This window comes from Nothobranchius furzeri, chromosome 6, assembly GCF_043380555.1.
Source record: "Nothobranchius furzeri strain GRZ-AD chromosome 6, NfurGRZ-RIMD1, whole genome shotgun sequence".
In the NCBI taxonomy this organism is placed as follows: Eukaryota; Metazoa; Chordata; class Actinopteri; order Cyprinodontiformes; family Nothobranchiidae; genus Nothobranchius; species Nothobranchius furzeri.
This window is the reverse complement of record NC_091746.1, coordinates 76743226-76761127: the sequence shown is the minus strand read 5'-3', so window position 1 is coordinate 76761127 and position 17902 is coordinate 76743226. Positions and strand designations below refer to the sequence as shown.

The 17902-nt window shown below is 39.8% G+C and overlaps 2 protein-coding genes across 2 annotated transcripts in view; both read left to right on the top strand.

Moving 5' to 3' along the window:
- LOC107375173 (extracellular serine/threonine protein kinase FAM20C) overlaps positions 1-2585 on the top strand; it is a 53792-nt gene extending 51207 nt beyond the window's left edge. The window contains exon 11 of the mRNA XM_015943563.3: positions 967-2585. Within this exon, the coding sequence (XP_015799049.3) occupies positions 967-1234 (268 nt within the window). The 3' untranslated portion in view covers positions 1235-2585. The remainder of the gene's footprint in view (positions 1-966) is intronic.
- Positions 2586-2628: 43 nt separating this feature from the next.
- On the top strand, positions 2629-17899 carry baiap2l2b (BAR/IMD domain containing adaptor protein 2 like 2b). The gene is made up of 14 exons (XM_015943561.3): positions 2629-2682; positions 2766-2841; positions 5538-5624; positions 10209-10270; positions 10465-10536; positions 11378-11467; positions 11541-11672; positions 14326-14424; positions 14652-14754; positions 14859-15066; positions 15251-15310; positions 15445-15739; positions 15815-15858; positions 16119-17899. Exons 1-14 carry the CDS (start codon positions 2629-2631, stop codon positions 16192-16194), a joined length of 1458 nt encoding a protein of 485 aa, XP_015799047.1. The 3' UTR covers positions 16195-17899.
- Positions 17900-17902: the final 3 nt, after the last annotated feature.

Here is a 17902-nt window from a genome sequence, read left to right as displayed (position 1 = left end):
ATACTGTAAATTAGCATTAACAGAGTCACCCATTTGGCTCAAACTGCAGAAGGCTATATTGATTTTTGCATCCAGGAGAGAGCAGAGCGAGTCTGGGCTAGTGGAAGCTAACCATTAGCATTAGCAGCTTCACAACATGGCAGAACTTCAGGCTTGTGTTATTTTTATAGGTCAGTGCACCCTAGAGCAACTGTGGCTACAATGCAGCTCATCACCACCAGCGTGTGAATGTGTGTATGAATGGGTGGAGGACCGATCATGTTGTGAAGTGCCTTGGGGGGTTGTAGAACCCTAAGAAGGCGCTATACAAATACAGGCCATTTACCGTTACTGGCTTATCTGGGATTCTGGCTGCTTACCCAAGTGTGCTGCTTGCCCAGCGTGAGCCGGCAACTATTGTATGTATGTATGTATATATATATATATATATATATATATATATATATATATATATATATATATATATATATATATATATATATTAATATTGTGTTTATGTAATTCAACTTTTTAATGCGGACAATTTTCCCCTTTTTCTCCTCCACCTCTTCATGCAGTCGCCACTACCAAACTAAAAATGCGGTTTCCCTCCACAAGTTAAAAGTTTGCTGCATATTGTTCTTCAGTCACGCATGTATAAATGTTCACATCATTAGACTTTTACCATGAACCATTCTCCGTTTTGCTCCATTTCAGCCGCTAGATATCTTTAGTTCTCGTTATTTTTTTTGAAGGGGGAATGTCAGTCCTGCTGATGAATTTAAAGGAAGTGGCATGCTGACCAATCACAGGCTTGCGATCCTCTTGCAGTGCCTTCTTTAAAAATAATACTTTTTTTTTGCTTTTGCATGGGAGCAGTCAATCATTTGTATTGTTTTCACTTATTTTTTTCTCTTTGCTACATTATTTTGCTCCACCCTAGTCCATTGTCACTCTTTTTTCTTTTTCCATTAATTGTCTCCTCAGAATCCGTCACTCCACCTGGCTGCGTCTTCGGCTCCTCTCTTTGCCTCAGTATCATATTAGTGACGTGATGAGAGCCTCGCTGTCCCAGGATCCTCTTCACAAGGTGGCCCCACTGCTCTCTGAGCCTCACCTCACCGCTCTCAGTAGACGTTTGAAAACTGTCCTGGAGACTGTAAGTCATTGCCAGGAGCAACGGAGAAATGATGGCAGTGGCCAGAATGTCATCTATGATGACCTTGCACATTTGAAATGGAGCACTAAAGAGTGAGCAGCATCCCACCTCTCTCTTGTATCATCTGTTATATAAAACATGTCCTGCAAGAAATCTTTTAGTAGCTCACAATCAGAGCATAAACATGGTTTTGGGGGAAATTTCCAGTACATCACTGAGAAACAAAATAATGGAGGTAACTTTTAGCATGAATGCCAGCCACAAACATTACCGAGATTTTTTATTTTGACTGCATTAGACGCATATTTTCATTATTCGATCACATTTCAGGGTAAGATCACATTTCTTTTCTGTGTGTGTGTGGGGTGTGTGTGTGTGTGTGTGTGTGTGGGGGGGGGGGATTGTTTAGTCATGTGAACAGTGAATGAAATCATCTCCGATCTGTAAATGTGTGTGTGTTGTGTGTACATAATAATGTAAGTTCTGCTTTAATAATTTTCATTATAAACAAAATCTGCTGGTTTTAGAAGCATTAATGTCAGTATATCGGTATTGGCAAATATCGGTTATCGGCCATAATGATCTTAATATCGGATATTGATATCGGCCTAAAAATTTCATATCAGTGCATCACTAATTGGGTTGTGGAAAGAACCTAAGAGGGATATCACTATTTATCTTTTTTCTTTTTTTTGTCTTTTTGTCTCAACCAAGCAAAATCTGAACCAGTCTGCTTCTTATGCATCTTATTGAGCTTAATTGTTATTGTTTATAAAAGATTCTTCTTTACCAATGGTTGTTTTGTGTCTGAAAGTTGTAAACTGTGACTTGAATCATTAAAGGTCAAAATGGTAATTAAAAACAAATGTTATAAATACAGTTTTACAAAAATACACTACAATCAAAACCGAAATGATATCCCTGTTGTTATTTTTTATTTAGCTGACCATAAGATAACTTAAATTTAATTTTAAAAAAGGTACATAAAAAACAAGAATTGCAACTAGAAAATACATTTTTAATTTATTTAAAATTATTGCTTAACATCTGCCCGATTTTAGGACAGTTGCTGGTTTCACCTGGGTTACAATGCTTCTTCGGGTGTGAGTCCACACGTCATAGGGATGTCTGGCTGTCCTCCTTTTCTTTCAGGTCATGAATCAATAATTCATCCAGTCATATCAATGCCACCTACTCCCTTTTCTCTTCTTTGCACATGCTTGCTCTCTCTCTCCACACAAAAAGGTGATGACAAGCCTGCAAAGGAGCTTGTTAATGGACAACAAAAAAAGAGGGAGGGAGGGAAAGGTGTTATTGGTTTTGGATCAGCAGCAGAAAGAGTGGGACTCTCTGTGGACCGAGGAAAGGCAACTGGAAGAAACTTTTTCATAAATTTGAATGGAAATACAGACCTTCAATTTAACAAAACTTCATTGAGTCTGACAGTTTTTTTTCTCTGAACTTAATTTTGTCTTTGGAAATTGGTCACCATGTCAAAAGTCAGCAGTGAGAATCTACATAAATCAACTTTAAGCGTCTACTCGGTGAGCTTAAGTTATTTTATTTGAGTTCATTACATGGAGCTGACTTTCCCCCGTTGACTCTTTTTTTAACTGTGTGACTGCAGCACCTCATGGAGCAATTCAACCCAGGTCTCGAGAAGCTTGTTGCACTTGGAAACAGCTACGTTAAAGCTTTCCAAGGTGAGTAAGACTGACTTTACAAAAGGTCATTCTAATGTCGGGGTGGATTTTGTATATTGAGAGGAGTCAAAAGAATTTTCGTTCATTACTCAGGTGGAAGTATACAAGGTTTTAAAATGACTTCTGTAGATTCAATTTCAGCTTTTTAAATGGGTTAAAGTACAAAAGTACAGCTTTCTAAACTGCTTCAAGAATCATTTAATGAATCTTTCAGCAAATATTCATCGGGTGGACAAATACAAGTGAATAAATTCTACAGTCAACCCACTTCAAGATGGCCACCACAGCTAATTGACATTAGCAAACAGAAAAATGACTGGCTGGTCAGTCCCCGGGCCACTGAGTTCCAAACTCGGCCTGCCCTGGAGTGGGCGGCTGCAGGTGGGCCTGTGGGCTTGCCGTTATTATCTCCTAGGCCGCTGGCCCTCTTGGGAGGGGGTTGGGGTTGCTCCGGTGGCAATCTCTCCCTGTAGACCCCTAGATCTCTGGGGCTTGGATCTCCCCCATCTTCCGCAGGTCTATGGCCCCTCACACTCACTGTTGGACATGTACACACACAGGTGCACATTTGGGTGATTTTGACACCTACCTAAGGCTGTGGTTGGCACTAAATACACTGTGAATTATTACTGTGTGTTTTTCAGCAAAAATTGTTACTGTTGTTATACATCCTCATGTTGGCGGCACAGTGATATTTTGTTTCTGTGGTATTTTTTTGTGCCACAATTTTTCCCCTCTTTCTGCAGGTCTAGAAGTGGATTCTTGTACATCCGCTCCCCCACCTCTTCCTTTCCTCCCCCATTCTCTTTCATTTCCATCTCCGTGTCCATTGGAATTTAAAACAACCAAAATATTTCTATAAAATTTTTAATATCAGGCAAGGCATTATAGCTGAGTCTATAACGCTCCACCTGTGAGAGTAAAACTGTAATGGTAAATAGCCTGTATTTGTATAGCACCTTCTTACCCCGGTTTCACACTGAAAGCATCGGCGGTGCGGAACAGAAGCGGAACATCACTGCTTCAGATGGAATCCATTATAGTCTATGGAGTGTTTCAAACCAGCACGTCCTAGAAATGTCGCGCCACACCGCTAAAGATATGGTCGGGGTCTATTTTTGCCGCGTGCCGCTTCTGGGATGCATCAATTTCCACAGTTAACATAGAGCTTGACAGGAAATCATACACAGCTTCAGTGTAAAATCACTGGTAAATTTCAAAATAAAAGTACTGCAGCAATGCAATTTCATATATATGAAGCTCACGTGTGACCCAGCTGATTATTTACTTACAACATCATTCCAGAAGTGCAGCGGTGTGTTTTTCATGGCTTTAATCCAGGCACTGGAGAGGAACAACATCATATATGTATATGACATCAAAAAGCGATATCAAACGTGAATTCCTTCTTTTGGGTTTAATGGTGAATTGTATAAACAAACCGTGACCTGAAGTCTCGAGGGATCTTGTAATTTCGTGAGTCCTGCAAAGAGCACAGAGAGGAAGCCGTGCCTTTGCCAAGACTCTCCCGGTGTGAAAAAGACCGCTTTGAAGTCTGCGAGTAAACCGTTCTGCTGCCGTTTCACGCTGCTGATGCTTCCAGTGTGAAACCAGGGTTAGGGTTCTACAGCCCCCCAAGGCACTTTGCAACACGATCAGTTACTCACACACACATTCACATGCTGGTGGGGATGAGCTACAATGTAGCCACAGCTGCCCTGGGGCTCACTGACAGAGGCGAGGCCTGTCGAACACTGGCGCCACCACCAGCAGGCAAGGCAGGTTAAGTCTCTTGCCTAAGGACACAGTAGCAGCAATCAGAGCCAGGATCGAACCTGCAACCTTCCAATTACTGGACGACCTGCTTTACCTCCCGAGCTACTGCTGTCACAGGCTTGTCTTCGACACTTAAACATAAATTCTGATTGCTTTACAGCTGGACAAGACGCGGGGAAATTCTATCGATAACTTTCAATACATTTTTTATAAGAATTGTGGCCAACTCTTTTAGTAAAGTATCCCAAGTACCGCTGGATGCATTTGAATAAACTTCCAGAAAGTAATAACTGGATGTATAAGGAGCCAACTTGGCTATAAGCCTGAACATTTAACAGACACTGAGCTCGAACCTGATTTGATAGATGTTCACATGTCATATATCATTGCAATATTTCAAGGAGTGTGAGCCCTTTAATTTTTAATGTTGTTTTCTATAGAGCTTCAAGACTGGAGTGTTCAATAAAATTTGCGTGGTTAAACGTGAGATTTAAAAAAACAGCACTGCAATAAATTCTCAGCTAAAATAAATTTTGAGTTCATGTTACAAGAAAGCAAAATCACAACAAATTAACATATTGATATTTTCTAAGTCATCATCACACTAGTGAGTGGGATGAGCAGCATGCATCATTAATGCGTCACTCTTTCTCGTGAAATACGAATAAGCCGTCACTCACAGTGCAGCGTGGTAACACTAAACCCTCTGGCACGAGGTTTATTCCTGGACCAGAATCACGTATCAGCTGTCAGCGCTGCCGGGCTTATCTTCCTAAATAAAAGGATTTTCTAGCGACACAATTAAGAGCATTTTTGAAAATGTGTGATAACAGCAGTTCCTGATGTCGTCTGTGTGTGTGTGTGTGTGTGTGTGTGTGTGTGTGTGTGTGTGTGTGTGTGTGTGTGTGTGTGTTCTGCAGCCTTAGCTGTTTGCAGTGAGGCCTACTTCAGTGCTGTGGCTAAGATGGGTGATCAGGCCCTTCACACACTTTCGTCTCATTCTCTTGGTAAGAGTGTGTCCCTGTGAATGTGTGTTTATGTTAGTCAGCAAGTATTAAACTTAATTTCTCACATTCAAGAAAAAGAAGCATAAATTTCCCTGATAAAAAATGGCATGTATATATATATATATATATATATATATATATATATATATATATATATATATACGTATGTATGTATGTATGTACTGTATCTACGTATGTATGTATGTACGTATGTATGTACGTATGTATATATATACACACATATATATATATATATATATATATATATATATGTATATATATATATATATATGTATATATGTATAGGTATATATGTATGTGTATTTATATATATATATATATATATATACTTTTTTTGTTTTGGTCAATCTTTATCAAGGTGGTTCTCCACACACTAATTATGAAGTAGAATATCTCTTATATTCTGTCTTATAGGTACACATTTGTTGTTAACAGTATCATGTATACCATGTCTCTTGAGAAGAGTGCTAGCTTTAATTAAAAACTGTAAACATTATGGTACTGAGTTCCTTTTTAAGAGTGTAAAGCCTCAACAACAACAACATGACAAATACTAATCTAGGTTGTTCTGCCTGAGAAGGGAACCACAGCGTGACCACAGGCCCTCTAAAGTGATGACATCTGAATTATAGATGAAGACAGTCATTTAACTGCACTCAGTTCATTAATTTACTCTCAAGAAATAAGCCCAGAGGCACTCATAATGTAAAGTTGTTGATAACCTTCAACCTTCTTAGCAGTTTGGATGGTTGGATTAAATGAGCCTTAATGACCTGAGTCATAGTGTGAAAGTCATATATCAGATAACCCAGACTGCTACAGCAGAGGTAGGCTTGAATCAACACAAAGAGTTGCTTTATTATGAAATTGAGATTTATTTCTTTTTTAATGTAAACACTCTATTAGAAACCGGTAGTTATTTAAAGGTGTGGAACTATGAAAAAAACATCTTTTAAATATTATTTCCTCTTTTAATCAGTCACTGTTAGTTTTTCATGCAGGCTGAACATGAAAATAGTCTCCTACACCTATCTCCTGCGATAGCTTCTGATAAAAAATAGATGGTGAAAATCTCCGATTAGAAATGCCTGACAGATCTACTTCACGCTGTCACCTAACATTCATGGACTCACCCATCTTGACTGAAGACGGGGAATATTGTTATTGTTTTAACGTCCAGGAAACAGTAGAGAACGTCCTGACAAGTAGAACCTAACTGTTAATATTAGCAACATCACCCTCCAGGCTTGTGTTGTTTGCGGAGATAAAACATCCACATTGCAAGTCCGTGGTAGGCAAGCCGTTGCTGTTATCCAATCCAAAGTGAGATGTCCAAATATCAGGAAATAAGACTCCAAAACCTGTTGTATTGTGACACTCTGCTGCAGCAGTCTAGTCCCTGCTGATCCAAGTATTTCTGGGCTTTTTTTGTCCTGAGTACATCTTGCAAGCATTCATTCCTACCAGAAACCCCCGCAAATGTATTGATTAAACGAGTGAACCACACCTTTTAACGGTACAATAAGTAAGAGTTTCACAGTGATATAATCACAAAATGACCTAAGTCTCAGTCATGTTGGAAGGAAGGTTACTCTGAAACAGATTTCCATCATAGGCCTTGTTTACAATCTGTCCTACCTCTGTACTTCCTGCTTCCAGAGCCAATCAAATTTGATGCCGCAGAGGTTGCCAAGTCTGCAACTGCATTTGTAATTCGACACTGGCCGCCAGACGTCAGCAGCGTTGTGGAAGGAATCTTAGCCAGTAAAAGGAGTGACCCAGAAGTTATTTCTAGTACCCTTAAGAAGCCACGGCATATTTTTGTTTTACTCCAATATTGGTTGACAAAGGCTAACGTTGAGCTAACCTTCAGCTAAAAATGCTAACAATGAATCAGAAAATGAATACTCTGCGCAAAAAATATATTAAGCTACTTTAATCAATCACCAACAAATGAAATGTTTATGTTTATATATTTAAAAGACGCTTTTGTCCAAAGCGACTTAGGTTGCCCTTGAGGCTAACAACAAACAAGAGAAGTGAACATGGAGTGTGTAGTAGAGTGGGGGATGAATGCTGGGAGGGTGCTAGTTTAGAAGATGCTTTCTGAAGAGTCAGGTCTTCAGGTGTTTCTTGAAAATCGACAAGGAAGCCCCTATTCTTGTAGTGCTTGGTAGGTCATTCCACATCTGTGGAATGATACATGAAAAGAGTCTGGTAGGCACTGCTAGCCAATGATCCTTTGATGACCGGAGTGGCTGAGCCGTGACGTAAGCCTTTGCAAGAGGATTCGGGTAGATGGGAGCCGTACCATCCAGGACTTTGTAGTGCTAGGGATTTGAATTTGATGCGTGCAGCTAGCGGTTGCCACTGGAGCTCAAGAGAGGGGTGACATATGCTCTATTAGGCTGATTGAAGACCAGACGCGCCTCTGTATTCTAGACCATTTGAAGAGGTCTCACAGTACAGGCTGGAAGACTAGGTAAGAGGGCATTGCAGTAGTTGAAGGGGTGCAGTTTTAGTTTTAGAAAGGTTGAGTTAGAGATGGTGGGATTTCATCCATCTTGATATGTCAGAAAGACTGTCCGAGATTCGTGCAAAGACTGTGCGGTTATCCGGTGGGAATGACAGATAGAGCTGGGTGTCGTCGGCATAGCAGTGGTAGGAGAAGCCATGCGATCGAATGATCTCACCCAGTGAGGTGGTTTATATGGTAACGAAAAGAGGTCCTAGTACAGAGCCCTGGGGGACTTCTGAGGCAAGATCGTGAACAGCAGAAGATTGTCCAAGCCAAGATACACTGAAAGATCGTCCTGTCAGGTACGATTCAAGCCAAGTGTGTGCTTTCCCTGTGATGCCCAGAGAGAGTATAGACAAAAGGGAGTCATGGTTGACAGTGTCAAATTCAGCCGATAGATCAATCATCTTTTAAGGATTCTGTCACTGCTAACAGACCTGTTTCAATGGAGTGGCCATATTTGAACCCAGATTGGTAAGGGTCAAGCAGACAGTTTTGTGAAAGGTGTCCTGTGAGAGGTGAGGAATGTATGTATATACTTATCAACTTACTGTGTATGACTCATCTTTGGTTGTCATCGAGAATCTTGTGGCACTGATCCGTAACTGGCAACAGTTGCTGTGAGCAGATTTGATATAGGGTCTGCAGTACCCAAGTTTGACCACAAGATGTCGTTCTTACATAATGCACCTTTAAATTACAGTTTTTCTCAGTCGCTTTGGTGCGTTTCTCAGAACACTATTAACATTTGCACAGCAGTTAGTGCATTTCTCAAAACAATTAGTGCAAACTGCAAAACCTAGTGGATAGCCTGCAAAATCACGTCACATGCTCAAAATTGATAATCCATTCCTCAAAAGCAAGTATTCATGTCAATGAAACTGTCAGTGCCATCAAAATGAAAAGTCTTGACACCATCTCTATGAACAAGATAGTCAAATGGCCTTGTCATGTTTTCACTATGACAGTTTATAATTTCAGTGTTTTCCATTGCAAGAATATTTGGTGACACCAGAAAATGCTCAAGACAGCACTATGCCCTACTTGTACAGCCATTTGAAATGTGCAGTAAAGTTACTGTAGATGTTATGGGAGTTTTGGGAGTAACTGAGACACTGAATACGTACGTTTTACATTTTTACTGTATGGAAGTGTTTGTAATTCTACAGCATTGTGCAAAAGGAAAATATGCTACAGTCACTTGTTTACTGTAGAATACATGTAAACAAAAAATCACCCTTTTGGTAGAACTGTGCACAAATGTGAACAATATACAGTACATGTAACAGTACATACAGTATTGCACAGTACTGTAACATACAGGTACAGTAAATCATTCTGGCACATCCAGACGTTCCTGTCTGTCTGGCCACATATTTTCATTTACATCACAATGGATGTCATCCCTCGCAATGCAGCGAGGAAAGTATCTCCTGGAGTGGAGAAGTATACAGAAGTATAGAAATGGTACACACTAGCTCCTGCTCAGTTCATATATGCTTGCCAATGGAGGATTCACCTCCTCATGAGTGACAGATGAAATTCACCTGTGATCAATTGTTCAATTTAGGAGACATTTCCAGAATAAAATGATAAAGAAAGGTTTAGAATTTGCTTGACAGATGACTGATATTTGACATTTGATAACTAGTTCAACAATTTTGTGTAATGACTCAAGCAATGAAAGTAAGACTATTAGTTTTATTGAGAGTGAATATTCAGCATCCATAAGTATAATTCATTTTGACTGACATGACATAAGCAAATGGAAATGTCAGAAAACAGCAGAGAAATGTATGAAAGCAACTGATACATGTCCAAAATCATTTGCAGTTTGTTCAGAGAAAGGATAAATTGCTACTATGATGTGCACAAATGACTAAATGTTGTGGAGGTTGAACTAATAGTTATGAGAATTTTAATTCTGATCTGAGAAACGCACCAAAGCGACTGAGAAAAACTGTATACAGATGCAGAAAACCTATAGTGACATTTCATGATCCAGTCAAATAACTCACAATGTATTTTCTTTCTACTTTAAACAGGAGATGTTCTGATTCAGATATCAGAAACTCAGAGAAGACTCACAGCAGAGATGGAAGGAGTGGTCGGTATTTTTACTTGTTAAATGTAAAGTAACTGCATCCCAAAGCATTAGCATGATTAAATAAGTTTAAAACATTTTTAAATGCAGTATTTCAAATTTCAAATAACTACAATTTTAACGCTAATGAAAAACAAATATAAACACACAAAGGTTTTTGCTGCCTAACAAAAGTTGTGTCTTTTTTCCTGCTACAGTTTCAGTGGTTCCAGGTTGAGGTGCTGCAAGCAATGGAGAAGAATATCAAGCTAGATGAAGAGTACATTGAGGTGAGCTGATATGAGTAAGTTGTTGATTGGAGATCTGCAAATATGAAGTAGATATTATAATTTTTAAATTGAATATAGCAGAACTGATTATGAATATGCAGCTAGAGCTGATAGGACTTCAGGGCCACCTTTTGGTGGCTTAAATTATTGCAACTTACCTCCACAGTAGCATTACACAACAGCAGCAAATAGTATTACATTAATTAGCAGATATGCTAATAAAACATTGTTAGAGAAAGTCAACGTACATTTTTTGTGTTGCACAGCTAATTGCTGCAGGACGATACACATTAAGGCTAACCCAGAGAATTAGCAGTCCCCCGTTCCTAATTTTTGCCTGAGGCTACAGAGTAAAATCTTGTATTTATTTATTTTTTATTAAAAAGTTAAATCCTAAAGTAGCCCAAGCAACTATAAACAGAACTTAGTTACTCACCAAACTCACCATCAAAGGCATGCACACGTGTCCGAGAGCTGATAAGATCAGGAGATGGATTGCACATGATTAAAATTCAGTATTTTCTGGTCCACAACAAATAAAATCAACAGTCAAAAGCAACTTTCTGATTTTTTACAGTTGTGCATTCAATAGAAACAAATACCCTCAGCATTTGTTTTAGATGTGCCAGCCTTGTAAAACAGCCAGAGCAAGAACACGCTGTTTTTTGCAGGAACTTGAGGTTTGGTTATGAGTGAGTGGGGTGACCTGCAACATGATTCCCTGCTAGCATTAAATGTGGCCAAGAGTAAAGCAGAGCACCTCTGCACAAACATCACTCAGCGTACCGCTTAAAAACACATTCAGGCAAAGTCGTGATTCCTGAAAATTAATGTTCTGCAGGGCAGTCGCAGAGTGTACGAGCTGGAGGTGAGGAACCAGGCCGAAGCTCTGGAGAAACAACTTAGACGAGGAGCTTATAGAGACTCTCTGGTACGCACACAGATTAGTGATACTTTTGTGCCACTGTACGTGCAAAAATAGTTTAATGTGTTCCTGCTTTTAGGAGAACAGTGACTACATGATTTACCTGAGGCAGAGTCAGCAGGAGATCCTGAAGGAAGAGGAGAGGAGGTATCGTTTCCTGGCAGAGAAGCACTGCGGCCTCACTCAGTCTCTATTGTTTCTTGTAAACAAGGTAAATTCAGGTCTACTAGTCCCACACAACAAGTCCACTCTATTATCCTCGCTGTTTCTCCATATCCTTGTTTAAACTGGTTTTGTTTCAGACATTTTCCACAGTGCCTTCCTTCAAATAAATCCTGCACCAGGAATTTAAAATACTAATGTGGGACCTGACTTGGCAAAAAACAAAAGCAATAAAAACAGTATATATTTAAGTCCAGTAACTAGTGATGAAATAAGAAATATCAATAAATGCATCAATAAAAGAAGTACTGACTGTGATGGTTTAGACATAACATTAATAAAAAATATAATAGAAAGTATTATTCATCCATTGACTTACGCATGTAATTTATCTTTTGCAACAGGGACATTTCCTAACAGGATGAAAATTGCAAAAGTCATACCAATTCATAAAAGTGGAGACAAACATATCTTTTCCAACTATAGACCAATATCTTTATTGTCACAATTCTCAAAAATATTAGATAAATTATATATTGCTAGGTTGGACCGATTCCTGATCAAAGAAGAGATATTAAATGACAGTCAGTATGGTTTTAGAACAAATCATTCAACATCCATGGCATTAATGGAATTAACAGACGAAATAGCGGAAGCCATTGACAAAAAAACTCATCTCATGAGTATCTTTATTGATTTAAAAAAAGCATTCGATACAGTGGACCATAAAATTCTTATTGAAAAACTTAGTAGATATGGCATCACAGGGATGGCCCTAAAATGGACAACAAGTTATCTTACCGATAGGCATTAATTGGTTCAAATAAACAACACAAAATCACATATAAATAACATTACTTGTGGTGTACCACAAGGGTCGGTACTGGGCCCTAAACTATTTATCATTTGACAAATGACATTGTTGAGGTATCCAATATATTAAAATGCACCTTATTTGCAGATGGCACAACCTTTTATTATTCAGGAGATAATGTTGAGCAGATGATAGAAGTGATACAAACAGAGATGAAAAAAATTAAACTATGGGAACAAACTATCATTGAACAGGGATAAATCATGTTTTATGATGTTTAGTAATACATATTCAAATGATGAAATTTTATTAAATATAGATGAGATTAATATTAAAAGAGTTAAAGAAGTGAAGTATCTGGGAGTCATCATTGATGAAAAAATATCTTGGAAACTACATATAAACAGTGTCAAAACTAAAATATCTAAAACTATTGCACTGTTACATAGAGCAAAATGGTCACTTGATAATAATTCACTATATTTGTTATATAACTCACTGATCATACCATACCTGAACTACTGCACTGAAATCTGGGGAACAACATATAAAACTTACACAAATTCCATTTACATTTTACAGAAAAAAGCAATAAAAATAATCACAAGGAGCATCTACAGAGATCCGTCCAATCCATTATTTATAAAATTAAAAACACTAAAATTCTATGATCTGGTGGACTACAATATTTTAAAATTTATGTATAATACAAACAAAAGGAACGTACCTGCAGGTTTAATCAAAAGATTTACAAAAAGACATAGCAAATATGATTTAAAAGGACATTAATTATTTAACATACCTAGACATCGGATACTCATAAAGGAACATTGTGTGTCCATATATGGAGTTAAAATGTGGAATAAATTAAATACTGAAATCAAGAATGCAAAAACAATACTGACTTTCAAAAAAGAGATAAAAAATGAAATGATTAACTTATATAGATCTGTTACATAAATGCGTGAGGGGAGGGGGGTTGGGGGGATGAAAAAAGGAAACACGTCTATGTATTCATATGTGTATATATGTATGTATATAGGTCTATAACTTTATGCTTCCTCCCGTGTAACTTGTTTTCTTTCTTTTTTCAATTCATGGGTTGAGGTTGTGTCGGCCAGCCAGTCCAGGAACTATATTGTTAAAATATCTTAAGAATCATATGATTGTTTCATTTGAATTAATGTTATTTTAGTTAAAAGGGGCAGATAGCATACGCTTTTCTTCTCTCTGTCCCCTTTTTCAGTTTGGTTTGTAGCAATTTTGTTCTGTATTTTTATTTTAATGTCAATAAATGAAAATAAAAAGGTGAAAAAAAAATACTACTCAACCTATAAGGGTCAGAGTGGATTATTTAGTAACATTTGATGGAATGCATTTCAGATTTCAGTTCAATGATTACTTCTCACCTCACATTGGGCTTTAAAATATGAAGAAGAAACCACAAAGACTTCTCAGCAGCCTGAAATAGATTTACATATTGTGAGTAACGTTTGTAACAAGGCAATTCACCAGGAAGTGCTATATTTTAAAAGCAATTCCAAAGAACACCATTTCTTATATTTGTTTGCTTATAATAATAATAATAATAATAATAAAAATAACTATATATATATATATATATATATATATATATATATATATATATATATAATGTTTAATTAAATTATGAATAGTCTTGCATTTACAAATTTACACCAGCAGGGGGAGGTGAGAACTCCCCTTTTCCATCTTCCTTTAGCAAAATATTCAAAGTTTCTCGACATTTTTCTTCAGTCATGAGCGAACATGTTGATTTTTATGAAACTGAAGTCTAAATGCGCATTTTTAATTTGTGTTCATCTTGTTTCTGTCTGATTAGCTGCTCATGTCTCTTATCTACATTCAGACTGGTACCTCCCTGCAGCAGAAGGCAGATGGGTGGAAGGAGAAAGTGAATGAGACCAGAGGTTCTCGAACTCCTAATCATTTGGATCAAGAGGTGCAGGTATATCATCCCACACATTAGCCAGCCTGTACTTAACTGTTTAGCTGCTACTGCATTGGTGCAAGTTCAGAGCTGACATAAAACGACTTAAGAAGAAACAAAGACCATCACACTTTTTAAAAAAATGCACGAACAGAGCTGCAGAACAATTAAGATTTCAAAACACGAACTTTCAGATTTCCTATGATGATTTTCACTGGATGATATATAATCTGTAATCTGTGTAGCTTCGAGGATCAGTGGGCTCTCTGCTGCAGACCGTAGCCAGAGACGAGGATATGTCCTGGGCCCGGCGGGAGCAGCTGGCGCTAGGCGGAGTGCCCTCCAGAGGTGAGAGCTACATCCACTCATTTGCAGCTGTATATTAAAAGCTGACTATATGATAAACATTTTCTCCTCTCTTCATGCTTACTGCTTCTTTTGTGACCCTCTAGCGCCATCCCCGCTCCCCAACCGCTCCCGCTCCAGCTCAGTGGGGGAATCTCTGGGTTTGGGAGGAGGAAGACCCATGAGAGCCCTGGTGTCTCACCCCTCTTCATCCAACCCAAAGCTTTTACCATTCAGTCGAGGAGAAACTGTCACTGTTCTGGTCCAAGAGCCTCGTAACGGCTGGCTGTATGGACGCACTGACACCAGCCTGCGGTGGGTTCATTATGTGTAATATCATACGCACAGGTGGTAAAGCTACAGTTTTATTAAAGATTCATTCAGCACAAAACGTTGGTCAACGAGCTAGGTTCATGTAAATGATTCATTTTGCTGTAGAGGCCAGGGAAGTTACTTTGAACTTGTAGTTTTGTAATCTGTTTTGTTTTATCTTCATCAGTCAGGGCTGGTTCCCAGCTGCATACGTGGCTCCGGTTGAAAATTTCTCCATAGCAACCAGGTGGGAGTTCCTGTCAGTCTGCTAGCAGAATTACAGAAGAGAGATGTTTTCACAAAGATATTAGCAACGTTTAGGTCATCGTTCTGTGCGGAAAAATAAGCTGTAACATTCTGTCAAACGTCTGACCTTTGCAGTAGTGGTTCTGTACGAAGCCACAGCATGAACAATCTGCTTGATACCGACCCATCAGAGGCCAGGGGTCATGGCGATGTCCCACCACCGGTTACACCCAACCGTAGAGCGTCTGCAGACTTCCGACCATTCTCTCCGGTCCCTGAGAGGAAGGCAGAAGCTGCAGTGGAGACAAAGCCTCTGTTTCTTCCTCCACCACCTCCTTCACAAAATTTGAATCTCAGAAGGGGATCTGCAGATTTTCGACCAGTCTCTTCAGTTCCAAAAGGACAGACTGACAAAGTTTCAGATGTCCAGGTACTTTGTCTTGAATTTGGAAGAAAATTTCCACGTGAACATTTCTCTAATTCTACATCACCTCTCCTTTCTTAGACATTATCACCGCCTGGCCCACCCGATAACCCTTTGTTTCCCAGGTGAATCTGTTTAAATATTACCTATATATTAAATTACATATATATTATATTACCAGCCATGTTTACACTAAAGATGAGCTCATCTTTTTGAAACAGTAAACTGAGTTGTAGAAAAAGCGACCATGAGGCATGCTGACCACCTGAAGTGAAATGTTACCTTCCTCAGAGTGTGTTGTCAGGTTTCTAACCTAGATCAGGTGTGTGTGTGTGTTGAGCGTGTGCTGTATTGTGTAACATTTTCCGTTATACTCTCGTTTCAGAGGCACAAACCCATTCGCCACAGTAAAGCTTCGCCCCACGACGACTAACGACAGGTCTGCTCCTCGGATCCATTGATCCGTCGGCGGAGGTGGAGGCAGGAGATCTCTTATTTTTGTCTTTCTTAACTGTGAGGGCCTTTAGCCTGGTGAACAGAACTGGAGGTTTTGTAAATAAGCTAGGTTACTTTTTGTACCTAATCCAAAAGTGTGAGCTTTATTACCTCTAAAAAGTGAAAACATGAAAGTGGAATTTTGATTTTTGAAACCCTTTGTACATATTTAGAGAAATAAGGTTTTTTGAGTGTTTGGATCTTATGTTCAAGATCATTTCTTTCATTAAAGGTGTGGAACACTGAAAAAGCATTTTTAAAATCTTATTTCTGATTATAATCAGTCAGTTTGAGTTTTCCATGCAGGCTAAACATTAAAATAGTCTCCTACACCTATCTCCTGGATTAGCTTCTCATAGAAAACAGATGGTGAAAATCTAGGATTTGAAAAGTCTGACAAATCTACATCACACCATTACTTAACATTCATGGACCCACCATCTTGGCTTGTGATGAGGAAGGCTGTTATTGGTTTAGACCTGGAAAGGTCTACTCCAAGGTACTGGAGAGGAGGGTCTGATCGATAGTTGAATCTCAGATTGAGGAGGAGCAATGTGGTTTTCGTCCTGGCCGTGGAACTGTGGACCAGCTCTATAGCCTTGCAAGGGTGATGGAGTGGGCATGGGAGTTTGCCCAACCAATCCACATGTGTTTTGTGGATCTGGAGAAGGCTTATGACCGTGTCCCCAGGGGCACCCTGTGGGGGACGCTCCAGGAGTATGGGGTGGGTGGCCTTTTGTTAAGGGCCATTCAGTCCCTTTACCAGAGGAGCGTGAGTTTGGTTCACATAGACGGTAGTAATTCGGACCTGTTCCCGGTGAGGGTTGGACTCCGCCAGAGCTGCCCCTTGTCACCGGTTCTGTTCATTACCTTTATGGACAGAATTTCTAGGCGCAGCCGTGGTGTGGAGTGTGTCGAGTTTGGTGGCAGGAGAATCTCGTCTCTGCTTTTTGCGGATGATGTGGTCCTCCTAGCTTCATCCAACTCTGACCTTCAGCTCTTGCTGGGTAGGTTTGCGGCCGAGTGTGAAGCGGCTGGGATGAGGATCAGGTTCTCGACTGTAAAAGGATGGCTTGCCAACTCCGGGTCGGGAGAGAGGTCCTACCTCAAGTGGAGGAGTTTAAGTATCTCGGGGTCTTGTCCACGAGTGAGGGTAGGAGCGATTGGGAGATCGACAGGCAGATTGGTTCGGCGTCTGCAGTGATGCGGACACTGAGCCGATCTGTCGTGGTGAAGAGGGAGCTGAGCCGGAAAGCCAGGCTCTCGATTTACCGGTCGATCTACGTCCCAATCCTCACCTATGGTCATGAGCTTTGGGTAATGACCGGAAGAACGAGATCGCGGATACAAGCGGCCGAAATGAGTTTCCTCCGTAGGGTGGCCGGGCTCAGCCTTAGAGATAGGGTGAGGAGCTCGGACATTTGGGAGGGACTCGGAGTAGAACCGCTGCTCCTCCGGATTGAAAGGAGTCAGTTGAGGTGGTTTGGGCATCTGGTCAGGATGCCTCTTGGACGCCTCCCTGGGGAGGTGTTTTGGGCATGTCCTGCTGCAGGAGGCCCCCTGGTCGACCCAGGACACGTTGGAGAGGTTACATCTCCAATCTGGTCCGGGAACGCCTTGGGGTCCTGCCGGAGGAGCTGGTGGAGAAGCCTGGGGAGAGGACGGTCTGGAGCT